Genomic DNA, 25870 nt, shown 5'->3' on the forward strand with positions numbered 1-25870 from the left:
TGCAGTGGGAATATGAAACTTACAAAGTTTATTTCAAGCTTACCGCTAAAACCCGTACTAACTAAATAATAGTAGGTAGTTAGGTCCATACTTTTAATACTTATTTAATACATATGTCTAATACTTAGTCCAAGTAGAAACAGAAGTTCTCCACGGAGGTCTCTCTTCATATTATTTTTTCCTTTTCTTACTTACTTGTTCGTTGTATCCAACAACAGATAATATTTTTATATTTATGAAATTTCAGATTTTTTAAATTTATTAATATAACCATGCTTTTGTGACTACTTTTGCAGCTTCTAATATCATTTTTTTTTGACGGTAATTGTACCGTGAATTGTCACCCTAGTGCAATAACTAGGGTGACAATTCTCTCCACTAAATTAAGTGGGTCAATTTTGAACTATTCACACATGAAGTACTACATAAAATCACCCTATTATCGTAACAATTAATCCTTTAATACATTAAGGATGGGGTTTGGGATAGGAAATAGTGGCCTAGGGATAGAAATATATAGCTTTAGTTATATATGGATGCTGAGTTGTAACTATCGTCCAAATAGCGATAAGAGAACCCAATAGAGTATGTAGGTACCTACATTGTACCTACTTATATTGAGTGTGTAGAAACAAACTTGGTCATGGATTTTTTACAGCTCTACTGATACGTCTTTGGAAGGTAGTTTGAACTAAGCTTCATGAAAATAATACTATTATATTCATATTGTGATATATCTTCTTATTAAATTGTATAATAAATACAATTTTAGATATTAACTTATCTGTCTGAGGGCCGATTTTTCAATGCTTGGATAAAACTTATCCGTCCAATAAAGTATTACACAGTAGTAAAGTATATTAAAATGTCACGTAAACTGTCAAGTACGGGCAATTAGAATACGTTTTTAAAATGGTAGTTTTATACACTATTCGACGAATAAGTTTTATCCAAGGATTGAAAAATCAGCCCTTATACACATATACAGTATACATAACGATATTATACTATTATAGCGCTCGGCAAACTTCTTGGCAAGAAAATAGCGTGGTGGGGGAAGTTTGCGCATCAAGTTTTAGTACATTTTTATATGCGCAAACTTCCCCCACTACGTTAAAAAGTGGCCAAGTTACGTGCCGACAACTATACCACAGATGATATAATACTGTTACTACTAAATCTAAAATAATTAATCGAATACCTCATAACAGAATAGCAATCTATACTAATATTATAAAGCTGAAGAGTTTGTTTGTTTGAACGCGCTAATCTAAGGAACTGGTCCGATTTGAAAAATTCTTTCGGTGTTAGATAACCCATTTATCGAGGAAGGCTATAGGGTCTTATATCATCACGCTTGGGCCAACAGGAACAGAGAAATGCGAGTGAAACCACGGAGCACAGCTAGTTTATAAATAAAGTGCCATTATACCGCTAAGTAAACTGTGAGCCGACAACGTCCTATAAATTGATTACTTTCCCAACCGGAAGGTATGAGGGTAAAGTACCTCAAATCTGCTGATGAAGGCTCGTAGGCGGAAAATTCGACCAAGTATATTAAACTTGTAAGCAAAAATTATATCGGTAATCTGTAAACTTGGGATATGCAAAGTTTCTGTTAAGGCCGTGTACGCGGTCCGTGCGCTGTTTGGCTCAAATATGTGATTTTTCAAACCAGATTGTCCATCAACCACTTATCTTACAAACATATGAATTACTAATAATTTTAGGAAATTTTATTGTCTATATAGTTAGTTAAGAGTTTTTTTCAATTAATACAGTATTTGTGAATACCATCAAGATAACTGAGCCGATGATTACTTGATTTCGCTTTTAGTGTCAATTTCGAAGCTAAAAATATCTGAAATCGCTGACAGATCTAACACACAATTTTTTTTAACTAACTGCAAAAATTCTTATTAAAATAGTTAGTTAAAAGATTTTTTTATTTTGGACTCCTAACTTACGAAATTACAATCCGAACAATGTGAATTTTTTTAGAAATTATAGTCGACAAAATGATTATTTTCACCAAGATATTTGACTTAGTTTAATATTATTTTTACATATTGCAATAAAAGAACGTATTACTTATAAGATAAAATTTAAAAAATCAACTAAGGTACCTCTATTATTTTTCTACAATTTTTTTTAAAGTACTATAAAACACTGCGCGCGACCCGATTAAAATCAGTCGGCAGCGAGCCTTTCCAGAGAGAGGACATGTTGCTCGGCGCTCTCCTGTGGACTTATGCTGTTCATAGTAAAAGGATAGCGCAAGCCGCGATCTATCGTAATAGATCGCGGAGATTTTGACTTGCGTTAAATTGAATAAGCCCTCTTAAGAGGATACAAAATAATACACCAATTAAGATAGAAAATAATACACCAATTAATTCCTTTTACTAATCTATAATTTCATATACTTAATGCTAAGTTTTAAATGAAAAACAATATTTTTTAACAGAAGTGCTAACAATTTGCTACAACTACACTCGATGTAGTTTTTTTTTTTCAGTATTTTTTTGAAACATTGCAACTCGAATATACTTAGGTAAATGTTAAAATATAAATGTAGTGACAAGTTTTCACACTTGGAGTATTAATATTAATGGAATTATTCAAAATGTTAATATTTATTTCGCGCTCAAATGTATTTCATCAAAACGCGAGTAAAATATGTAAATAGAAATGAAACTACCATCCAACATCCATTCGCGATGGCCGTCGAAGCGTAAAATTATTAAAATGTCCCCTTAAAGATATTATGAAAGCTATCTGGAAGGGTGTTTGTAATCTCAACGTTAAAATATTTCACGCTATATGAACTGTTTTAGTGATAACTATTATCAGCAAGGGTTCTAATTGAATAAAATGATAAATATAATGATAATACACCTACACATTTTGTAACTATCTCGTATTATTAATTACCTATACGAGATGATTTCATTATAATAGGTTTTTCCCAAAAAGTAATAATAATTGTGATCATATAATCTGTGTGTGATTAGGTTCCTTCGGTCTCCGCATTTCGTGACAGCAATTCCGTCTATTTTCTATATAAAATATCCTCCGAATTCCAAGCCTGAAATGGATTATTAAGGCGTAAGAAAATAGCACCATTTTATCCAACGATTACACACTAACGTAGATAAATACCGGCCATTTATAAAGGTGTGGAGGGGGTGGAAATGACGTCTTTCCCTTTCATATACCTACTATACATAAGTCTCAATTTATACTCGTACTATAAAAGCCGTCGTCTGTTATATTCGGCAGAAATCTTTATGAGTATTTTATTTTACTAGTTTATTACTAATACTACAATTACAAATACTTAAATACTAACTAAAAAAATAAAAATAAATACATAAATAAATATCTACTACATAACCACTGCGCTCGCCAACTCGCCTGCCAAGCGTGGTGAGTATGGCATCATACCCCTCATGATCTTTGTCCAGTAGTGGACGTCCCACGGCTGACACGACGACGACGACAAAATTAAATAAAAGTCATAAAATCTATTTGAAACTAGCGGTCCGCCCCGGCTTCGCCCGTGGTACATGTTTACGTTTTCTCTGCATAAGATCCATCCTCGCACTTCAAGGAATATAATAAAAAAAGAATTATCGAAATCGGTTCAGCCGTTCTCGAGTTATGCGCTTACCAACACATTTTGCGATTCATTTTTATATATAGATAAGATATAAATACAAAATGTACTTTATACGCACGAAACAGTGTAAATAACCTAACTTTAACGCAATGTAATGTAACCGCGAATGCTTCAAGTACAACTTCTATGAATAATATTTCACAAGCGTAACATTGAAATACGGTTTTGTTACAGCGATAATTCATGATAAGTTAAGTGCCGTGCCACTTTGTAGCAATAAGATGAAATGTTAGTCAGTACTTGAGGTTTCTATTATATTAGATTGAAATATTACGTTTATAGTAATAGAATATAATATAATAAATGTATAAAACAAAACATCATACTCTTGCAAGTACAAACTCATTATTTATTGAATTAGACTTCTTCTAAAAGCTTTTTTGAGTCGTCATTACATATTTTTAACATTTACCATCGATTCGGAGAGCGTATCTATGGAGAAGAACCGACATGAAACTCTATAGTTATAGTTAAAAATACCAATCTCTATATAAAGCAAATTAATTCGACACATAATCGCAGCTCGGTTCACGCGAGAGTTTTTCTAGAAAGATAAGCTTTCATTGTATTTAATGTTCTCAGATAACTTAGACGTCCTAGGGCTTGTGAAAGTTGTGTTGGAATTTTCATGCTTTGTAACGTTATATATTTTCTTAGGCTAAATCATGACAATTCAATTTTGAGGGCTTTTTTGTCAATCTATTATGTTCATATGCACGTTGTTATAGATTACAATTATTTACAATGTAGAGATCATGCATAAACCTAGATACGTAGTTATTAAAACCAAAAGATATACATTTTCTTTACACAAGAAAGCAATTCGACATCAATTGTACAATGTATATTGTTTCCGTACAGAACAAAAAGAACGTATTTAAAAGGAGCCATCCTTAATTACACCCAGAAGTCAAATTCGGCCGGCGTATTTCGCCAACGCAGTTGCTGAAATTGTGACCGGGGATTCTGACCTTTACACCTATTGTTACAAGTGATTTTATTGAATGTACACAGTCAGGGGTTGTCGGGCAGTGGGGCGCCGGATCGATACAGGGATATAAATAGGACAGCCGAACTTAACCGCACGCCCCTAGAACGTTTTTATTGTAAATCGATAGAGATGAGATGCTGTTGTCAGCAAGGGTTAATAAAGACTGATGGTCGGGAGCCAAGCTGTCAAACAAACTTAGACTTGGTAAACTGGTATATTGTAAGTGATCTATTTTAGCAAGATTTTAACAGCTACAGAATAGATATTGAAAGATTGAGTAGAAATTAACTTTGGTTTTCTGTAGTTATAACAAGATTATTTTAATAAATCGGTCAGACAACTTATTATTTAGTGGTATTTGCATAGCCTAGTTTTATAAGAATCCTCCTTAAGTCGAAATCCTCACTGCTGAGGGTCGTGATCATTTTGGAATTGTGATTTCCTAGTTATTTTACGCCATTTGTCTCGATCTTCTGCGATGTGGATAGCTTCAGGTACGCTAGTTTCTACGGTCGTTTTAATTTGGTCTGACCAGCGCATTGGGCTGCGGCCTCGAGGCCTTTTTCCTTCTACCCTGCCAGTTAGAAGGACTTTCTCCAGGTTGTCTCCCCTCTTCCTTGCAATATGACCGAAGAATTCTAAAATTCGTCGCAAGCATGTGGAGGACAGTCTTTTGGTAATGCCAAGCTCCTTGAGAATTGATTTATTCGTTCTACGTGCCGTCCATGGGATGCGAAGCATTCGTCGCCAACACCACATTTCAAAAGCATTTATCCGAGAGTAGTCTGCCTTGCGCAATGTCCAGGTTTCGGAGCCATATAGAAAGATGGAGAAGATTAAAGAATTGACAAGTTTCCGTTTGGTTATAAGAGAAATATTTCTATCTGCCCACACTCTGTGCAGTTGAGACATTGCATTTTTGGCGATTCCTATTCTTCTTCGGATATCGGGTTCACATGAGCCATTGTTAGTAATAATGGAGCCTAAGTAGACAAAACTATCGACGGTATCCAAGTTGGTCGTGTTTGTCGCATCCATCTTGTTTGTGCGATCCACAACCATTAGTTTGGTCTTTGCTTTGTTGATAGTTAGCCCCAATTCATTGCTGATGCTTTCCAATCTGTCTAGAAATGAAGCCATTTCGACTTTATCATTTGCTATAAGCGTGGTGTCATCAGCATAACGCAGATTGGTGATTTTGGTGCCGCCGATATTAACTCCACCCTCCCAATCTTCACAAACTCTTCTCATGATGTATTCACCATAAATGTTAAATAAAATGGGTGAAAGAATGCATCCCTGCCTCACTCCCTTTTCAAATTTAAATGGCTTGGACAAAGTATGGTCAACTCTTACAACTCCCTGGCTATTGTAATATAGTGATTGAAGTAGGAAGATTAAGTGTCGGGGTACACCGAGTTCAGCAAGTACCTTCCAGAGACAGCTCCAGTCAACACAATCGAAAGCTTTGCTATAGTCGATAAAGCACAAAACTAGTGGGATATCGAATTCATAAGCTTTTTCGACTAACTGTCTTACGTTTAGGATTTGTTCGCGTGTGCCTTTGCCCTTCACGAAACCTGCCTGTTCTTGAGGAATTTGCCAATCGAGATAATATCGAATTCGATTATTTATAATATGTAGTAATATTTTGCAATTTATAAGAATACGGTCCACTTATTTCGGGGTTGATCATTATAATGCTTTCCACGTTATCTAATTATAGAGACCTTCAATTAATTTATACATCGTTAGACATATTTGGACAAGTCATAGCTAATGGATCTTAGTTTGTTTATGTAAAAGCAATTACTCGTCGCCTCTATCTAGTAATTAGGGTTCCTAAGTCTTAAGGCTATACGTGATCAATTTAATGGATCCTATTAATTTGTTTTCAATATGGAGTTAGTACTCTTGTTAGTGGCTTTGACTCATCTATTACAGGACGCAAGGGAATTGAATTATTTAGGGTTTGGTTATGTGAACTATAGTTTCTTGAACAGGTTAGATATACAATTAAAGTTACTACTTATGTATTTAGTTATACATATATGCTCGATTCATTATTTAATTAAAGACATATCTTTAGTCAATCTTTGCGCTTGAAACCTGTCTGCTTCTTTGGTTCTTTCTCAAAGTTTTCCTGGCTGCCTTTCAACCTAATAAATCAAATTTAAACTTCAATCTACATTTATAGCTTAGTTGTTCTGTTTCCACTAGCTCATTTGTTTATAAAGGTCACATAAGCGCACATAAGAACACTGACCTGAATTACTACAGTTTCGCAAAACTTTCCATGCGTAACTAATTGTATACGAAACTTGGGGCTATCGCTTCAACTTTAGCGTCAACCGCTCACAAACTTATCTTCCCGTAGGCTCACAAAGGGTTGGCCCTTCCATTTATTCCACGATCGCGTTATCTTAGCCGAACGTTCAAAAGTTTGCCTTCGCTTTCAAGGCTTTTTATGTCCATCTATTCTTATCGAGACGGCTTCGTTGACAATGTGGAGTGGGCTATTTATGTTTCGGCTTATTTTAACTTTCCCTTGCGTTTGTGGATTTTCACTTCCTTATGTTTTTAATGGGATAATTTATTTCGACCGTATTTTGACCCAATTCCTTATCTCAACGTAACTGTAGTAATAAAATTTTTCTAATTAAATGGATTTAATAAAAATTTACAAAAGATTGTTTTACTTTCTTGTACTTAATTTGACTGAAAATTTTAAACTTCCATTTGTACCTAATAACTTCCTCATTTTCAGTTATTCAACATGTATTTGATTACATTCTTGTGTTTAAAATGTAGCAATTTTGCTGCAAATTGAGGCTTTGATTAATTTAGTCACTGTGTATGACGTGAATGAGTTATATAAGATGAGAACACAGTGAAGTTAATTGGCTGGCAAATTGAAAATAGGATTGATTGTAGATACTCTTACACGTGTAACAGTGCTTTTACCAGTGCTTTTCGTTTTTATATTGTGTAAAATATTACGTTACAGATGTAATAGTTATTATAATTTTCATCCGTGAAAATAGTAATGTGTAAATACAAGGTCTAAATATTTCTCAGTGAAACTCTTAGTTAATCTGAGTTAATCTTTACTTCTACCTACTAATTAGGTACAAATTCATTATTTCTAATCCATGCATTGCAAATTTACTTACAATCGATTTTACCGTGATGAATTTCGTTTCAGTCAATTATTGTCCATAGACATACTTAAATAATAATATGAGCTGTGCCTGCTCCAAATGTTAGGCTATGCTCATTCAACTACTTATGTTTGCAAATTGCAAATGAATATCTATTCTGAGTATCTGGCAATCGATGGGACGAACCAACTCGTAACAAATCGATGCCGTGCACTTAACTGTATTCTAATGATTAAACGTGTTAAATGGAAATAGAAACTGTTTTCTGATGAAACATTTTAGAACTTCCCAACCCAATCGGTCATACTCAGTCTCTCCTAAGCGTGATAAGATTATATCTTCAGTTTATCTCGTGAGATGTCACCTTATTTATCGTATGATATATGATACAGATTACTTCACAAAAGTACAGTAACATAAAGAACAATACTTGTAAATTTAAGTGGCGTTATTTTAGTATCATTTCTCTTGTTCCAGGGATAAGACAAAATGCATATTGAAGTCCAGGTGGCCCTTAACTTTGTTATATCATACCTTTACAACAAACTGCCCAGGCGGCGGGTGAACATCTTCGGTGAGGAACTCGAGAAGGCGCTAAAGGACAAATTCAGGGGTCACTGGTACCCAGACCGGCCATGCCGGGGGTCAGCGTTCAGATGTTTGAAAACCGGGGGACCTCTGGACCCAGTGTTGGAAAGAGCAGCGAGAGAATCAGGCGTTCCTGTTCGGGATGTTTTGGAACACCTACCACGTGACCTTGCTGTCTGGGTCGATCCAGGTAAATATAGTTTAAAAGCATTTACTTATAGCATAGAATACTTAGTTATATTTTTAATGGTATATATTGACATGGTGTATAGATAATAAATAAGTACCTAAGTGCAAAAGCGGGTCATCCAAATGATTCCAAATGTTATGCCATTATAATATTATGTGACCTTGGAACATTGTTTTGCTCATTACTAGCGACATTTTAAATTAGTTTCTTCCTATATAACTGACTAACGCCAGTTAAAACACGGTCCATTAAACGCTCTATTTAACTTATTATGTTTTTAACCGCAATAAGCACATCATGTACCTACTAACAGTTGAGTTTATTGAGGTCGCTTTACGAGTCCTGTTATCCTGGTAGGGGATCCTCTATATTATTATGTAGTAGTTAGTAGATCACTGTGGAGTCCCTAGTTCCAATACCTACTGGTTAATTAAATTTATATCCAAGGATCAGGATTTCTTATGATTCTAGAATTTCTTCTCGCTTTTCTCAAAAGCAAGGAATTTTTCCAGACCTCGAATTTTCTAGTTCAATTAATTCATTCATATATTAAAATGTATTGTATTTATTGTTTCAGGCGAAGTGTCTTACAGAATCGGAGAAAAAGGTGCTGTGAAGGTTCTCTTCAGTAGTGATGAGAGAGCAGCGGAAGAACGAACTGACAGAGAGGTAATTAATTACCTACTTATATCCATACCTATAAATATAAAAAGAATAAATAAAAAACGTTTAGCATACAAAGTATGTAATATATTGTGCATTTTTAAAGCAGATTATTACTTCCATTTTTTGTAGTAAGCTCAATTTTTATAGAGGGCTATTGCCAATTAAAAACTCTTGGCTGATCTAATTCATTCCACGTGGAAACAGCAAAAAAATATCAAAGCGAAATTGTGTCAATACCTACAAAAACGCCATTTAAAGATATCTGAATAGTATTGAAACTGGAATAAAATATTGTTTACAATAAATGTAGGCCACACGGAGACGTGAAATTTGGCAGATGTTCAAGTGGGACAATAAATTACGCAATAAATCAATAGCTGATCAAATGCAGAACTATCTCTATGTTGATAAAGTGATTTTGCCATGGAAATTTCAGTTATTTATTTGAATTTACACGGTGGAATAAATTATATCATGCGTACCGAATTTGTTAGTTTTTAAATTATACATATAGAATAATTCGTTAAGAAAAAAATTATTAAAGTAATTCAAATCTGTCATTGAGAATCATTTTGCTACCGTGTAAAAAGCGGGTCGTTTTTCACGAAGCGTATAATATGAGAACAAGTCATAAATTAAGTCGGAAGTAAGTAGAACTGAGCGGAAAGCTTCAAAGAGCTTTTTAATTTAACAAATATTAAAGTTTAATCATGCAATGTAAAAAGATTCCAATTAGAAATACTGAGGAGTTTGAACTGAAAAATCATGTTTCCACGCTTATTGATTTAGATTTAGAATATGAATTGTAAAGCTCATATATGGAATGCATAGAGTATGTGAAGGTGTCGGTTTAGTGTCGATTGCGAACCAAGAGATTAAAAATGATTATATTTGTTTCAGGTGACCCGCGCATTCAACCCCGAGGCGCAGTGCTTCCGGCCCGTGGAGCCGGTGGCGGCGCCGTCGCCCCCCGCGCCCGCCGCCTTCTCGCCCGCGCCGCCGTTCCGCGCGCAGCCGCTAACCTTCACCACGGCCACGTTCGCGCAGACCAAGTTCGGCAGCACCAAGCTGAAGACGAGCAGCAAGCGCGCCAACCGCATGTCGCCCACCGAGTTCAGCAACTACATCAAGCAGCGCGCCGTGCAGCAGCAGCTGGCGGCGCGCGCGCTGTCGCCGGCCGCGGACCCGGCGGCGTACTTCGTGTCGCGGCGCGAGGCGGCCCCGCCCGCCGCGCCCCCCTACCCGCCGGCGCCCGCGCACCTGCTGCTCGCCAACTGAGAGAACTAGCCGCCTCGCGCGACCCGCTCATAGAGTCTACTTTTTTACGAGAGAGACGCGCGCCGCGATTTATTTTTTTATTTTCCGCGGGGGCGTCCCGCGCCGCCCGCCGCTTGTGATATCCGTACGATTTTTCATAACTTTTTGTATTCTCGTTCGTTACGTCGATGTGTAAATTTATCGATAGAAGCAATAATCTGCCGCGCGACTCGCCGGCGATTTATTTTCTTACTATTTAAAGCCGAGTCGACTTTTAGATGTCTTCGTTCGATATCGATATAATATAATATTATGCGTAGGGTAAGAACGAGAGGCCGAGTGGCCGTGCGCTTACGACGACGTACCTTCATGAGCGAGCCTGTATTCATTCGTCCTCCGATCTAAGAGAATACTAATATTTAAATATGTATACTTTATATATTCGTACGCGAAACGTCTAATTTTTCACGTTTAAAGGCCAATAGAGAAATTACATATTTTTAATATTGAGAAATAAATTCATACTTTCTAAGATATAGCGTACTGTTGTGTATTCGACTTTTGTATGTAATGATGTTTGCATATCCGTTCGGACGCGGTCGGACGGCGCGGCGGGCCGCCCGAAGGCGTCGGAGATCTCACCTAGTATAATCCTCACGTGTACGATTGTACCCTTATAATAATTATAATATACATAAATATATTATAGGATTAGCTACGTTTCAATCTAACAGTATTTTTTTAAGAAGATATTAGTCCTCGTGTACATTGCCGGACGACCGCATCTAGGTGGCCGGCCTTAGTCTGTATCGTATACTTATATAATGTTATTAATAAAAAGACGTGAATGTGAATAAATGAATAAAAAATATTTCTCAATTCATAAAGTAACTGGTGCATGCAAATTCATAAAGTAAATACTATGTGTTATTTATCTTTTTTATAATTCACTTGGCAACGGCGAGTGTTTCAATCGAGGCTCATAGTTGTAGATGGCTGTGCTTAGGTATGCAGTAGGCAGCTTGTCGTTGGTTGCGACGGTTGCATGTCGCCGTCGCATGACGTCACACGCTACGGGTTCGTCCACATGACCAGCATCGTGTTATTGCGAGCGGCCCGCGGGCAGGACGGTGCGGTTTACTCATCCATTCACATAACTCCATGCGAACTGCATCGTCTCTCGCTCGTCGCTCGAAAATCGAAGATGCACACTAAAATAAAGCTCAAAATCATGTCTTCTCGCAAACGTTAGCTAGAGCGAGATCACGATTTCGAGTTTTCTTTTTCATAGTTTAACGCATTTTCCTTTATATAGTACGCTGAGTGACGTTAATATAATTTGTGTTCTTAAAGCTATGCTATAAAATTGCGTGGTCGTGTAGATAACCGTTTTCAAAGCACAACAATGACAAGTTGGACATACGGAAATGTGCACTATTTTTTTACGATTTTTATATTTTGATTTAGATTAAGTCTAGTTGTATAATTTTAATACCTTAAAGTAATTTATTGATACCCTATTCTTATTACGTAACGTAAAAGCTCGATTGAAAAACTGGCCAAGAAGCTACAGTATTTTTTGTAGATAAAATCTTATAATGTAAGTTTAATATTACAACTTAGCGTAATGAGATTTTTTATTAATAAAGATACTTTTTATTTTCCTTTCTTTTGTAAGATATATTCGATGAGGTGTTAAATATAGAATAATATTTGCATAATATAGATAGCGGTTCTCCATAACCGCGGATATAATTAGTCAATAATAATTTTTCATATTGTTGTACGACTTTTTAAGTTTATATTAAAATGTTTTGTGCAATCTATGATGTGTTTAAATTTCCTACTTTCCCCATGACCTACCTACCCTTAGGCTCAGTTAAATAAGCCAAACAAACTCTTAGTGGAGATTTTTTTAAGCTATTGCATAGCTTCTATTTAAAGCCGAGTCGACTTTTAGATATCCTTGAGCGCGGGGATCGAATCGAGAAATTCCGTAACGAAAAAATCTCACGCTCCCCACTCCGAGCGGTAGTCCCCGAGTGCCACACGTCATTTTTTTAAATATCTAACTTTACGCACTGAGGACACCTAGGTTATAGGTATTATTATTATGAATATTCAGTGTATGTCTATGCACTACACTTACAGGTACAGCTCATGGAAAAAGGTTTAAATGGCAATATAATCGATACCTACTGAAACCAAAGAGCAATTAAAATATTGATCCTTATTACGAGGAAAGTACATTTACCTACTAAATGTATTTAAGTGAGACTTGGCAATTGGCATACTTTAAGTTCACAGTTATTCCGAAGTTACGAATATTATGAAAAACTAGCTCTAAGCTCTTCGCTCTAAGCTTTAATGTTAAGTTGACTAATTTGTATGTTTGTATGGATTAATCTATAAACAGTTTTGTAATTAAGTACCTAACTAAATGCATAAAAGTTAAAACGGTTTTGACACTTCTTTCACCAGTAAAAAAAATTGACAATGATCATGAAGCGTTGATACAATCATGTAGAGCCAAACAAAGTATACTATACCCCTGTTAAAATACGTGGCTTGGCCGTTTTGCGTACTTTGGATGGCGTAGTGAAAACTTTGTAGGTACAATAGTTCTTCAAGTAACGAAACGACCAGGTCGCATATTTTAACTAATAGTCTGGGATACATCGCCCATTTTTGCGAGTGATTACTATCAAGCTAATTTTCCGTGTGTAGCTTTATTTTGAGGAGACGCCCAATAATTTCCTGTACGGAACTCTCGATTGTGGTAGCTAACAGAGATAACAAGGATAAAATATGTCGATTCTATGGTTCTCAAATATTTATTACTAACTGATTTTTTTTTTGTTCAATCTCAAGATAATTATCTAAATTATTCGAAAAAATATTTGTCCTACAAAATCTATGGTTTGATCATAGAGTCCCCTCTTTCCAATGTGTATCGATAACGAGGTCATTATAAATGATTACTAACCAGCTTTTTTTTTTTTGTTCACTTAGTTAATATTTATACAATTCAACAGACATATTGTCCTACAAATTGCGTGGAACGTTATCCTGGTCCTAGATAAATCCTTGTTACCTCAGTTAGCTACCACAATCGAGAGTTCCGTACAGGAAATTATTGGGCGTCTCCTCAAAATAAAGCTACTCACGGAAAATTAGCTTGATAGTAATCACTCGCAAAAATGGGCGATGTATCCCAGACTATAAGGTATACCTACTTAGTTTGTTAAGTTACGAGTTAGTACTTAGGACGTGTAGAGCTAGATGAAAAAAATATTACAATATTTATTTATTTATTAGACCCAGTTATATTTGACCATGGTACAGTGATTGACGCGTAAGCGTAGACCTATAGGGGTCCAAGGTTCGTTGGAGACGAAGAAATAAATTTTCGTTCTGACAGGACACATAAGGCTGAGAGACTTTTTTCTAAAGAAAATCAATCAGCGAAACAGATGTATACATAATGGATCTGCCCCTTACCTCACTAGGGACGGCACTTCACAAAAAAATAAGTTATAAATATGATGAGATGCTTGTCTGTACCACATAATATTATAATACTATTCGCTCTACATTAGATCTGATAACTTTTTCAAAGCGCAAGACCTACAATCGCATCTTTGGAATATTTTTCATGAAAATGTTTTGGGATTGTTCTTTCAATAAAATGTTCGATATTGTTACTGCCTTTAAGACGCTTAATCTAAAAAATACTTGTGATCTTTGGGGAATGTCCGTAAATTTAGTTAATAATATAATAGAAAATATTGCGAAAAATTTAGCTTTCATATTTAATAAGTGTTGTGACTATGGTACATTTCCTAATTTACTAAAGCTTAGTAAAGTTATACCTCTATTTAAGAAGGGCGATCAAGAAGACTGTAACAATTATAGACCTATCTCTATTTTACCAACATTAAGTAAGGTATTCGAGAAGTTAATATTAAACCAATTGAGTAGTCATTTTGCATCTAATAATTTACTGCACACCAAACAGTTTGGTTTCACAAAGGGGCGCTCAACCACAGATGCTGGAGTTGCACTTCTAACACATATTTATAAAGCATGGGAAAACTCAAAAAATGCTCTGGGGTTATTTTGTGACCTCTCCAAGGCATTTGACTGCGTTTAACATTGTACTTTGTTACGTAAACTTAATCACTAAGGAATTACAGGAAAAGCCCAGAACCTCATACCTGCATGATAGAATACAGACTGTAGTTGTTAATGGAGAACGTTCTAGCGGTGCGTCAATTAACATTGGTGTTCCACAGGGGTCCATTTTAGGTCCCTTCTTGTTCTTGGTATATATCAATGATCTTCCCTATTATTTGCAGGATAGGTGTGAAATAGTTCTGTTTGCAGATGATACCTCATTAATTTTTAATGTGGATAGGCATGACCCAAATGTTGACGAAGTGAACAGTGCTCTTTTACACATATCTGAATGGTTTACTGCCAATAATTTATTATTAAATGCCAAAAAAACCACTTGTGTTGAATTTTTACTTCCTAATGTAAAAAAGTTGAACAGAGATATTACCTTGAACGGGGAGGTATTGCATCCTACTGAGTCTACTGTATTTCTAGGGTTAACATTGGATGAGAAACTACAGTGGGGAGCCCATGTCAACACCGCTGCAGGTAAGCTCAGTTCAGCTGCATATGCAATCCGAAAAATAAGGCATCTCACCGATGAAGATACGGCTAGATTGGTTTATTTCAGCTACTTTCATAGCATTATGTCCTATGGAATTCTACTGTGGGGCAAGGCTGCAGATATAGAAACTATATTTATCTTACAGAAAAGAGCCATTCGCTCTATATATAATTTACGTGCTCGGGACTCACTAAGAGATCATTTTAAGAATACTGGTATCCTTACTGTACCATCACAGTACATATATTTAATAATATTTTGCATGTTCACAAAAACGCCGACTTACACACAAGGGTAGGAGATAGACACGATTATGGCACAAGGAACAGGAATAGAATTGAAATGCCATTTTTCCGATTAGCTAAAGTTAAAAATTCATTTATGGGTCAAGGTATACGCTTATACAATAGAATTCCTCTCAATATATCGAGTTTAGTAGTTCTAAATTTAAAACTTATATAAAAAAATGTACTAGTTCAGAGAGCGTACTACAGTATTCAGGAATATATGGACGATAAAGACCCATGGAGGGTTGTCGCGTAAAAACCACAGGACAGTTCTTTGGCATATTATGATATATTATGTATAAGTTAGATATAAGTTACATATTATGTAATATTGACATGATTTTAAAAGAGCAACTATGGAGTTTCTTGCCGATTCTTCTCCATAGATACTGCTTTCCGAATCGGTGGTAAATGTTAAAAATACTTATGTAATGACGATTCGAAAGTGCTACTAAATAGTAGTCTAATTGAATAAATGAATGTTTGAGTTTGAGTTTGTTTGAGTTTCTATTACAAATACCTATACCTACAAATATGGCTGAAGGTTGACGCAAGAATGATGTAGTAAAAAAATATTGTAGCCAAGATTGTAGCTAACCAATCTAAACCTTCAATGTATATTGCTGTTATTTAAGAGTTTCTTAAACATGTTTACTTTTACAATTTAATATTCGTGTCTTATGGTTGACAAAAAACAGTTAAGAGAGTATTTCGTACCTAATTTTTTCAGACCATGTATGATTGTTGCAAGTTAGCTTCAATACATTTGAAAGGTATATATACCCACCCCACTAACTAGGAGAAATTTGATTCCTCTCTCAAAACATAATAAAGGACAATATAATATGTATAAGGAAATGATCAAATAAAAAACAACATTTTATTAAGTCACTTTATTTGTGAAACCACAAAGATGACAAAGTAAAAACCTCATCTATGGACACTAATTTTATAGCGATATACATAACTTGTAAAGTAACAATGATTAAAACACAATTTACAGCCGAATAAAAGGAGAGATCAATAAATATATTACAATTTGGTTTTATTTCCAATGGCAATTCCATGATGTAAAAAAGTATATAAATCAGACTTTTTCCTTAATAAACATTACATACCTAGCGATTCAATAAAAGAGTTACCAATATGTATGAGGGGTTACATTATAAATTAAAATTTAAAATCATGAGGACACAATCAACAAGGCACTATGTCTTTGAGAATCTAGTTAGATACATACTGCACATAGCATATATGTCGCTCAAAATATACATCATTATTTTTATGTGGTTGATTTAAATCTTAGTATTTTAATTTATTTCTAATTATGTCTTCGTAGAGAATCAAAGAGATGATGTTATTTGTAAAATATGTTGCGGTATATAAGATTTAGATTAAATAAATGATTAAATTGGTTGATTAAAATTAATAATTAAGACGTTAAAATAATGCATCATTTAATTTCACTTGATTTAAGTTGTGAATTGATCTGAAACCATATTTTTAAAACAGATGATTAGGCCGAATAATTATCATAGATGAGGAGATGATGCATTTTTGTGGTTAACTTATTCGTAAAAAATATACAAGTTGAATTGCTATAAAATAATCAGTACATTTTAATGGAACTTAAAATTACTCTTTAAATCAAAACTCAATATCCCTAATTTGTAGTCATCGAACTATTTACAATAATAATAAAAGAACCTAGTTATTATTATTATTAAGAACTCACCAAGATTAAATTAATTTATCTTGCCCTTATTAATTCAAAGACAAAACATCACTTACATAAAAACAAAACATTTAAATGACTATATGAAAATTTTGGCCCGTTATTTCAGTATTTAAAATACAGAAATAGATATAATCACTTCGCTTAATTAAAAAATACGAAATAACAATTAACTTATTCGGCTTAGTATTCAAGGCCTAACTTACACCTTCATAGTTAATAATCAAAATCAAATTATTGAGTCACTTCAATCGCTAAATTGAAAGTTAAATAAATAACACAAGATATGAGCAGATATTAATTAAAATTAAAAATTATTTACCATAATACAAAACCAAACAAGACAAGGAATGACAACAAAATAAAAGTTAAAAATACCTTTTCCTAAGGTAAGAAATCATTAAAAAACGCTTATTTACATTAAACATATCAATTTCCACCTCACTAGTAACGTCCAGTCATTTCACTTGAAAAGACAATATTCAAACCAGCTGGTGTTCAACCAGCTTGAAAGTTAACATCAGTGAGCCATTTCGATGTGCCGTTGTAAGCTCTTCTTATTCATATAGAAACGGTCGCACATAGCACAAGGGAAGAAAACTTTTTCATTATCAGAATGCCTGGCTCGCGTGTGCGAAGACAGGTCGATCGCTCTTGCAAAGTATACCTTGCAAATATTGCAGAAGAATTTAGTGGGCGTCGAGTGCATAGTTCTGTGCGCGATCAGATCGCGAGGAGTGGCGACCCCGTCCCCGCACTGTCCGCACGTGAACTCTCCGGGCTGCGGGAGCGGCACCGAACCGTCATCTTCAGATTCGTTAGATTCCTCATCACCGTGTTGCGTCTCGCGGTGCATGTTCAACGCTTTAGCGCTCTCGAATTGCTCCCCGCACACTTCGCACGAATTATTATCGTCCTCTTGAAGAGTCATACTCGAACTACCTTCCCCGGTGTCATAGTGCTTCTTCATATGCACAATTAAAGTGGACTTTCGCGTGAAACTCTTGTCGCAGACGGGACAAAACACCGAGTTCGGTTGATGCACCTCGTCCATGTGGCGCTGATAGGCTGCTCGTTTCGTAAATTCGCGATCGCATATATTACAGTATCTGTCGTCCGCTCCGCTGGATGAAATCTGCTGGTCCATTTCGATAGAATCATCCGATCGCATTTTTTTGTTCGGATTGACGACGGTCACCTCCACTTCTGGCGGTAGCCTTCGCTTGGCAATGGAGGCCGGACTGGTAGTCGTGTGCGACACGCGGGCTAACTGAGACGGGTCGACGACTTCATATTTACTGACTTTACTCGTTACTTTGTTTTGCGGCATCCACAAGCCGCTGTTGTTCGCGGCGGCCTTGCCGTCGGGCGAGCGCAAGTGCCATCCACGGTGACTCTTGAGTGCAGCGATGGAGGTGTAACTCTTGTGGCAAATTTCACAATCGAAAGTCTGAGGTTGTTGTGTAACTTGATTGATACATTGATGGTTTTGTAAGGCGAGCAAGCCAACGAATTGTTTCCCGCACGTGTCGCACGGGTATCGAGCTTGGTAGTCCGCACTCGGGTCCACGGGTTCCGGCTCTGGCTCGTATTCGAGTTCCATTTCTTGACTAATATCTTGAGCTTTACTAGGACCTTGGCTAGCGTTGTAGCCTAACAATTCCCGTGCATGAGCAGACTTTAAATGTTCATAGAGCTCTAGAGTAGAATTCAATGGCTTGCCACATATTTTACACATTTGAACAGTCGACTTGTGGACATTTTTCCTGTGCCTGTAGTATGATTTTTTGTCGGTGAACGAAATTTTACATATGGTACAACTGGATCTACTATTGTTAACTTCTACCGAATTGTCTGTGGCGCTCGCGTTAATAATTCCATGCTTAGCACGTTTATGTTTCCACAGGCTTGTTTTTAGAGGGAATCGCTTATAGCACAGGTCACAGGAATATGGCATTGCATCCTGGGAAGGCGCTGGCTGCATGCTAGTTGCAAGATTCGCAAAATTGAAGCTGTTGAACTGTGGCGTAGATAAAATCGCTCCATTTTCATCGGGATTGTATTCGTCATCTTCTGTGGATGCATGCATAGTGTTCTCCTCACTGTCATTTCTTTCATTCAAAATATCTGCATGCAGAACTTTCTTGTGCTTCCAGATGTTTTTCTTGTGCATAAATCCTTTTCCACAAATATCACACGAATAAGGTGCGTTTGGTACATTACAATTGGGTTTAAATGGACTAAATCCAGGTTGTACCATAGAGAAATGACGAATTGGTTTACCAATAATTTGTGGAGCAAAACTTTTAGGCTCTCCAGACTTTCTCTTAGTAGAGGGCACTTTAGCATGAATACGCATATGGTTCGAGAAGGCCTGACGACTTTTGAATGATCTCACACAAATATCGCAGAAGAATTCTGTTTCTCCGGCGCCCATTCCCATTCCTGGGTGAGTCTGCTGAACGTGCTCCGCTAACTTTTGTGGCGTACTGTAAGAATTGGAACAAATACTACACGGGTACAACTTGACGCGCAAGTGACTATTTTTATGCTCTGCCAGCTCAGATGGTCTTAGGAATTTCTTTTCACATTGGTCGCAATGATGCGCGATTTGATTATGTTCTGCAACCTGATGATCAGTCCATGCATCGACAGTTTCGAATATGGCATTACATTCTGTACATGAATAATGGTATTCTTCTGTCTCTTCTTTTACAAGCGACATGTCTGGCTCCGAGGACTGCACTCCTAAAACCTTATCAGAATGCTCCATGTAGATGTGCTTGTTTAGATCGGTGGCTAGCTCATATTTTGAATCACAATGTTGACAGTAATGCGGTTTCTCTTCATTGTGTATTATCTTCAAATGCTTAACTAAATTTGCATAGCCACTGTTCTTTTTACCACAAATGGGGCAATCAGACGGACGACCGTCCACACATTTGTTCTGATTATCAGGATCAAAACTACCAGCATGAATTGCCAGAGCATGTTCATTGAAATCTTGCATATTGCGGAACGTCTCTGAACATAAATCACAGGCGATGTAAACAGTACATTCACCATTACGAATATGTTTCTTCCACATGTTCTTATCTTTGAATCGCGACCTACAATGCACACAAGCAAGATGAACCTGTGATTGGCCGTCCTCATGAACATCTAACACATGTTTCATAATAAATTGTTTCAATTGGAATTTTGCAGGACACAACTTGCAAGCATAGGACCTAGCGTTAAATATATCTTTGTAATGTACTTTGACATCTTTTGGTTCATTTTCAAGAACTTGATCATCACTGATACCATTTTCATTATAAATTATTTTCCATAGATCAGTGCAAGTATTTGATCTCATGTGACTTAGCAGAGCACCTATGTGAGTGAAGGTTACGACACAATTGTAACAAGTATGTTTAGGTACTTTGTGTCCATTTTTCTGCAAATGTTGTATAACTGCTTTTCTTCTCGGGTGTTCTTTATTGCAGCAAAGACATCTTTTAGTGTTGATCTGTTCGATGATGTCGCGATATTTTTGGATGAATTCCTTTTGCGTTTTGGTGACGTACTGTTTATCTGGATCGAGTTCCTTATCATCGCCATCGACTACGTCATTAGGGTCGGCTGAATCGTCAAGTTCTAATTCTTCTTCTTCATTAATCTCGCTGTTATAAGAGTTTGTTTGCATATCTTCATTTATCTCCACAACTGGGGCTAGGGGCGGTAAATCGGGATCGAAAGCATCATCTTGGTTTTCTTCATCTTGATTTGCTTCTTTTTCCTCATTACCTTCTTCATTCTCTGTTACTTCCTTTTCATTTTCGTTATTTTCATCATTAACATCTTCTTGGCCTTCACCTTCTTTAGGTTCAATTTCAGTATCGTTCTGTTCCTCATTTTCATTTTCCTCGTTATTTATAGTCTGCTCTGTTTCCATTTCATTCTGATTATCAATTTGGTCACCTTCAGGTTGATTTTCATGTTGACGAGCGATTTCGATCTCATTATCAGAGTCCATGTCAACAGTGTCATAATTCTGGCTTTGATTTCGCATTTCCTCATCATTTTCTCCCTCATCTTGATGATTTATGAAGCCATCGGGCTCTGATAGAATAGTCTCTACTTGAAAAGAAGCTATTTCAGGTTCTGATATTAATGTCTCAGGGCTCTCCGGACCTGAGTTGAGAATTTCAGGTTCAGATACTAACACCTCAGGCTTCGTTGTAAGTAGCGTCTTCAATATTTGTGGTTCTTTCTTTTTGATTTGCAAATCTTTTAATGCTTTAATACGTAAAGGATATGGCAGATTGTTTTGTTGTTGTTTGATATTCTTAATAGGAATGGGTTTTGGTGGTATGATAGTTTTTTGTGGCATCATCTTAATGGCCATCGGAGTATTTGGAATGAGTTGCATTTTATGGCTTATAGGATTTGGCATTAAACGGGCCTTAGGATTGAATGGATTAGGCCTCAGTTTTGGTTGCATACGATTAGATTTTTTGTTTGTAATTTTATTTGTATATCTATCGAAGCTATGCGCCGTGAGTTCGTGACGTCGGGCATTATGTGAGTACCTGTAGGATCGGCCACAGACTAGGCAATCCTTTGAAGCTAGTTGCTGTATGCCCTGCCGTGCGTGTAACGTTTCTCCTGTAGGGCGCATTACCGTAATAGAAACTTCTGGTACATTGGGCGGGGTCGGAAAGTTTTGTTGTTCATTCATCTCTTCATCTTCTTCCTCTTCATCTTTTTCGCTTTCCACACCCTGTAATGTTATATAATTTAAGAAATAATTTAGGTAAGTAATAATAATAAAATGAAACATTTAAAAGGTTTGGAAATAAATCAACTCTTTATTTAATAAACATAAAAATTATTGAAAAATAGATATATTTTGTATATGACACATCTATATGAATATAGTAAAGTTCTTTAATGAAAAAAAAAAAAATTTTTCCTTTATATATTGCCAATCGATTGCACACTGGTTTAACAATAAAAATTTAATTCATCTATAACAATATAAATTATTTCATTATCATAAAAAATTAACACATTTCTAGGATATAATATAAATGTTATTTACATTTTTTAACTTCTTTCACAATTATTCTAAACTATATTGCTTAAATTTAAATAAAAAGTAATTTTTAATTGATTATAATACGTATGTAGTTGCAATAGTATCAATATCTTTACTTTCCCTTTATTCACATCATGCAAACTGTGCAAATGCTGACTGTATGCTCTCTACAAATAAAAGTTCCACATCTCAAGCAACTCTGCCTCGTTCTTCTATCCTTCTTAGTTGATTTCATACAAATTTTGCATCGTTTTCTCTGCCTAATTCCTGTCCCACTACTATTCCCTATAGCAGACATCCTCGGCCGTTTAATTAAGAACTCTTCTATAAGTTGAGATGATTCATCTGATTCCATTAAACTAACAGCAAGGTCACGAATAAACATACGCCGCTGGACTACATTCGTTGAATTAGCGCTGCTCCATATAACTTGAGCGTTAACAGAAGCAATATTCAGTAGCATAAAAAACAGTGACATAGTCCAATCATTTGTATTCTGCATTGTTGTGTAGTAATGCATTAAAACATCAACAACTTCAATTGCAGATTTATTTCTCTTGTAAGCTGATACAACTGTGTGACTAGTATGACCTCTTTTATAATAATTAGGGTCATTGGTCAGTATATTGACCACTTTCGAGTTGGAATCAATATAAGAAGATAGAACTAAGTCTTCATCTATAAAACCATTAATAAATGGCTTACACTTCCTATACTGCGATAAAAATACTGGTGGAATGTTTGTATCACTCGGGTGCAACGCAGCAATACTATACAAATTATATTCTTTTTTCAATCTGTTTATTAATGTCTCAGATGAAAACCAACAGTCCATATAAATCGTTCTTCCTGTACCTGCGAGATGTTGTACTAATTTTGTGGTAATATCTTCATTACCAAAATATGGGTCTGTTATAACATCCAAATTGCTGACATAAAAATTTGTTGGATCCACTACAAGTACCATTTTCATTCCCTGCTTTATTTCTTTCTTCTTTATAGAATACCTAAATGGACACGGGCCATGGACTGGTAATAAAAGTTCATCTATAACTGCGGTATTTCCAATTTCCTTAGCAGTTCTACAGTTCAATGCAAAAATTTCAAACACCTTGCGAATGCGTTTCATAATATCCGATTGCATAATACAACTGTCATCACCTTCACTGTCAAAACTCAAGTTCTCAAGAAGAAACTTGAATCTATCATACTTCATTGTTCTTCGAATGCAAATAGATCCAAAGTCATTGTCCCAGAGGTCACTGCATTTCTGATGTGTTGGCCTCATTATGCCATGATAGTACAGTATGCCAATCAATGTTTTTATTTCACTTACATCAGTGGCCTTATTATTTGAGTTCTTTAAAATTTTTTCATTAGTGGAAGAAACAATGAGTTCTAGTAAGTCATCGCTGACCAAAAGTTGCCATGCATTTTTAGGGAATTGGCATCTTTTAACACTTTTTATGTTTCGCTTTCTCAAGTTTGTAAGTTTCTTTACTAGAGCTAAATTTTCAGCGAGCGGCAAGATTGGGTTTTTGGCCAAAACTCTTTTATTTTTGCACATGTAACCAGTTTTGCAATCGAGGCAGTCTTCTGGCACTGCTCCCGTTAAATCACCTTCCATATCTGAATCATGATCAGATTGGTGCAAGACTTCACATTCTTCCACTGTTTGTAGTGAATCAATCACTTCATCATCTTGAATAATGCCCAGTATTGCATGCACCCGTTGCCAATCCATCCGTGGATCTATATATTTCTGTGAATAAAATTAATTCAAATGAACTATTCTCACACTACTACCTATTAAACTCCTACAAAAATTTCAAAGTACATTCTGTATAGAAGTGCCATATACACTACTTCTCTTATCAGTTCATTACAGTGCATGATAAGAGCATTAATAGTAATCTTTACCTTATCACTTCTTGGAGTGAGTCCCAAAGATGCCAATATTGGAGGTCCTTCAGGTTGGATTTTATTAGAGGGCCCGGCATTCTGAAAAGTTTACCAAAGATTATTTAAAAGTGAATAAACAAAAATTAGCACCAATAAAAAATTAGCTTATATGAAAAAAAAATATTAATCCTACCACAATTTAAGTATCAATATTATGTCCTTGACACAAAAATCTAGACATAACTAAAATAAAATAATCATGAGGCATTACTCAGGCAAATGGAGGATATTAACAATTATCCTGTTGGTAAAACTTGCACAATCATAAAAAGTAAAAACACACATACCTCAATATCTGGATATGTTCCATCAATAGCAATCCCATCATCATAACCACCATCTGATAATCCTTCATTTGGTTCAGTTTTAATGTGAACCTGAAAAATATTTTTCATCATTATGTAAATATGTAAACAACTAAGTGACAACTGTATTATAAAATAACAGTCAAGAAAAATAACCTCACCTCTTCTAGATGGCTGCTCTCTTTATGAATCAGAGATTGTAGTTTGTTTTGTGTCCTTTCACAAACTGTCTTGAATATATGCCAGTTATTGACATTATCCAAGCATTTCCTGCAGACATTAGTGGGCAGTTCGTCATTTTCGTTTATCTGGAAAGATAATCATACGCAATCATGTTACGAAGGTATAAAGAAGCGCGCATTCCATCTCGATGTGGCGAGCGAAACCGCGCCTCATGTATAGATAGATATGGCGCGAGGAGAAACTAAGTAGGTAGGCGTAGGTATTAGTCGAGCGGCGGCGAGCGCCTGCTCTTCAACCGAATAAGTAGAAGCGAGTCGAGTGGCGACCAGTGAGCCCCTCAAGGGTTACCTACCGCTCGATAGTCTCACACACACACACATCTATAGCGCACTGACGCCGACAGCGACGCTCCTTACTCGAGACGAGCTGCACAGGCCTGGTCGTCCGATAAATCAATACGCCCGCTCCCAACGCCGTGCTTATCTAACGCAGACCCCCTCCCGACCAGGCCCCCGGGAATAATGCCAAACCCGACCCTCATCATGCGTTCCATACCTCGCCGGCTGCACGGAATGCGACGCAACGCGGCCACGATTCGAACGACAGCCGTGGTACATTACAAAATGGTGGACGATCTTACGACATCTCCACCTAGACACACTGCCTGTCATTACACGAACCGAGACGGATGACGAGTTCTCACGTACATCAAGGGTCTACTTTCACTTAAAACTCCTTTCTATAACTTAATTATCACTCTTCTTACCTGAACGGACACGCAATCCTTTATTTTCGACACAAGGACAGGAGGTTCCGAGTCATCCGAACTGGTGGTAGGGAATATCGGCAGTAATTCGCCTCGAGATGACAAGCACAGTCTACAAACACGATCATAATTCACATTCATTGTAAATAAACTACTATTTTGAACTATTTACACCATTCACAACGTTTAAAATACGGACGCCATGTCACCACGACCACTTCAACACAAAGCACTGCATATCGCTCTTACTTGAGCACGATAGCGGCTGATGATGAGCATGAGAAGTCGATGTTCGTTCGCAATAGCTGGGTCGAGCCGTCGACCACCTGTCGT

At 36.3% G+C, this 25870-nt stretch overlaps 2 protein-coding genes across 2 annotated transcripts in view; one reads left to right on the forward strand and one right to left on the reverse strand.

Annotated features, from left to right (window-relative positions):
* The window catches only part of LOC123691078 (protein Tob1), a 33024-nt gene extending 20663 nt beyond the window's left edge, over nucleotides 1–12361 (forward strand). Inside the window, exons 2-4 of the mRNA XM_045635308.1 lie at nucleotides 8312–8612; nucleotides 9190–9281; nucleotides 10179–12361. Of these exons, the coding sequence (XP_045491264.1) occupies nucleotides 8324–8612; nucleotides 9190–9281; nucleotides 10179–10556 (759 nt within the window). The 5' untranslated portion in view covers nucleotides 8312–8323 and the 3' untranslated portion in view covers nucleotides 10557–12361. The remainder of the gene's footprint in view (nucleotides 1–8311; nucleotides 8613–9189; nucleotides 9282–10178) is intronic.
* A 4020-nt stretch (nucleotides 12362–16381) lies between these two features.
* Nucleotides 16382–25870, reverse strand: LOC123690927 (zinc finger protein Xfin-like). Its single transcript, XM_045635083.1, has 5 exons — nucleotides 25538–25870; nucleotides 24750–24896; nucleotides 24571–24660; nucleotides 24242–24322; nucleotides 16382–22003 (listed from the first exon to the last, which is right to left on the reverse strand). The coding sequence occupies exons 1-5, from the start codon at nucleotides 25676–25678 to the stop codon at nucleotides 17759–17761; spliced, it is 4704 nt and encodes a 1567-aa protein (XP_045491039.1). The 5' UTR covers nucleotides 25679–25870; the 3' UTR covers nucleotides 16382–17758.

Source organism: Colias croceus, chromosome 4 (genome assembly GCF_905220415.1).
Source record: "Colias croceus chromosome 4, ilColCroc2.1".
In the NCBI taxonomy this organism is placed as follows: domain Eukaryota; kingdom Metazoa; phylum Arthropoda; class Insecta; order Lepidoptera; family Pieridae; genus Colias; species Colias croceus.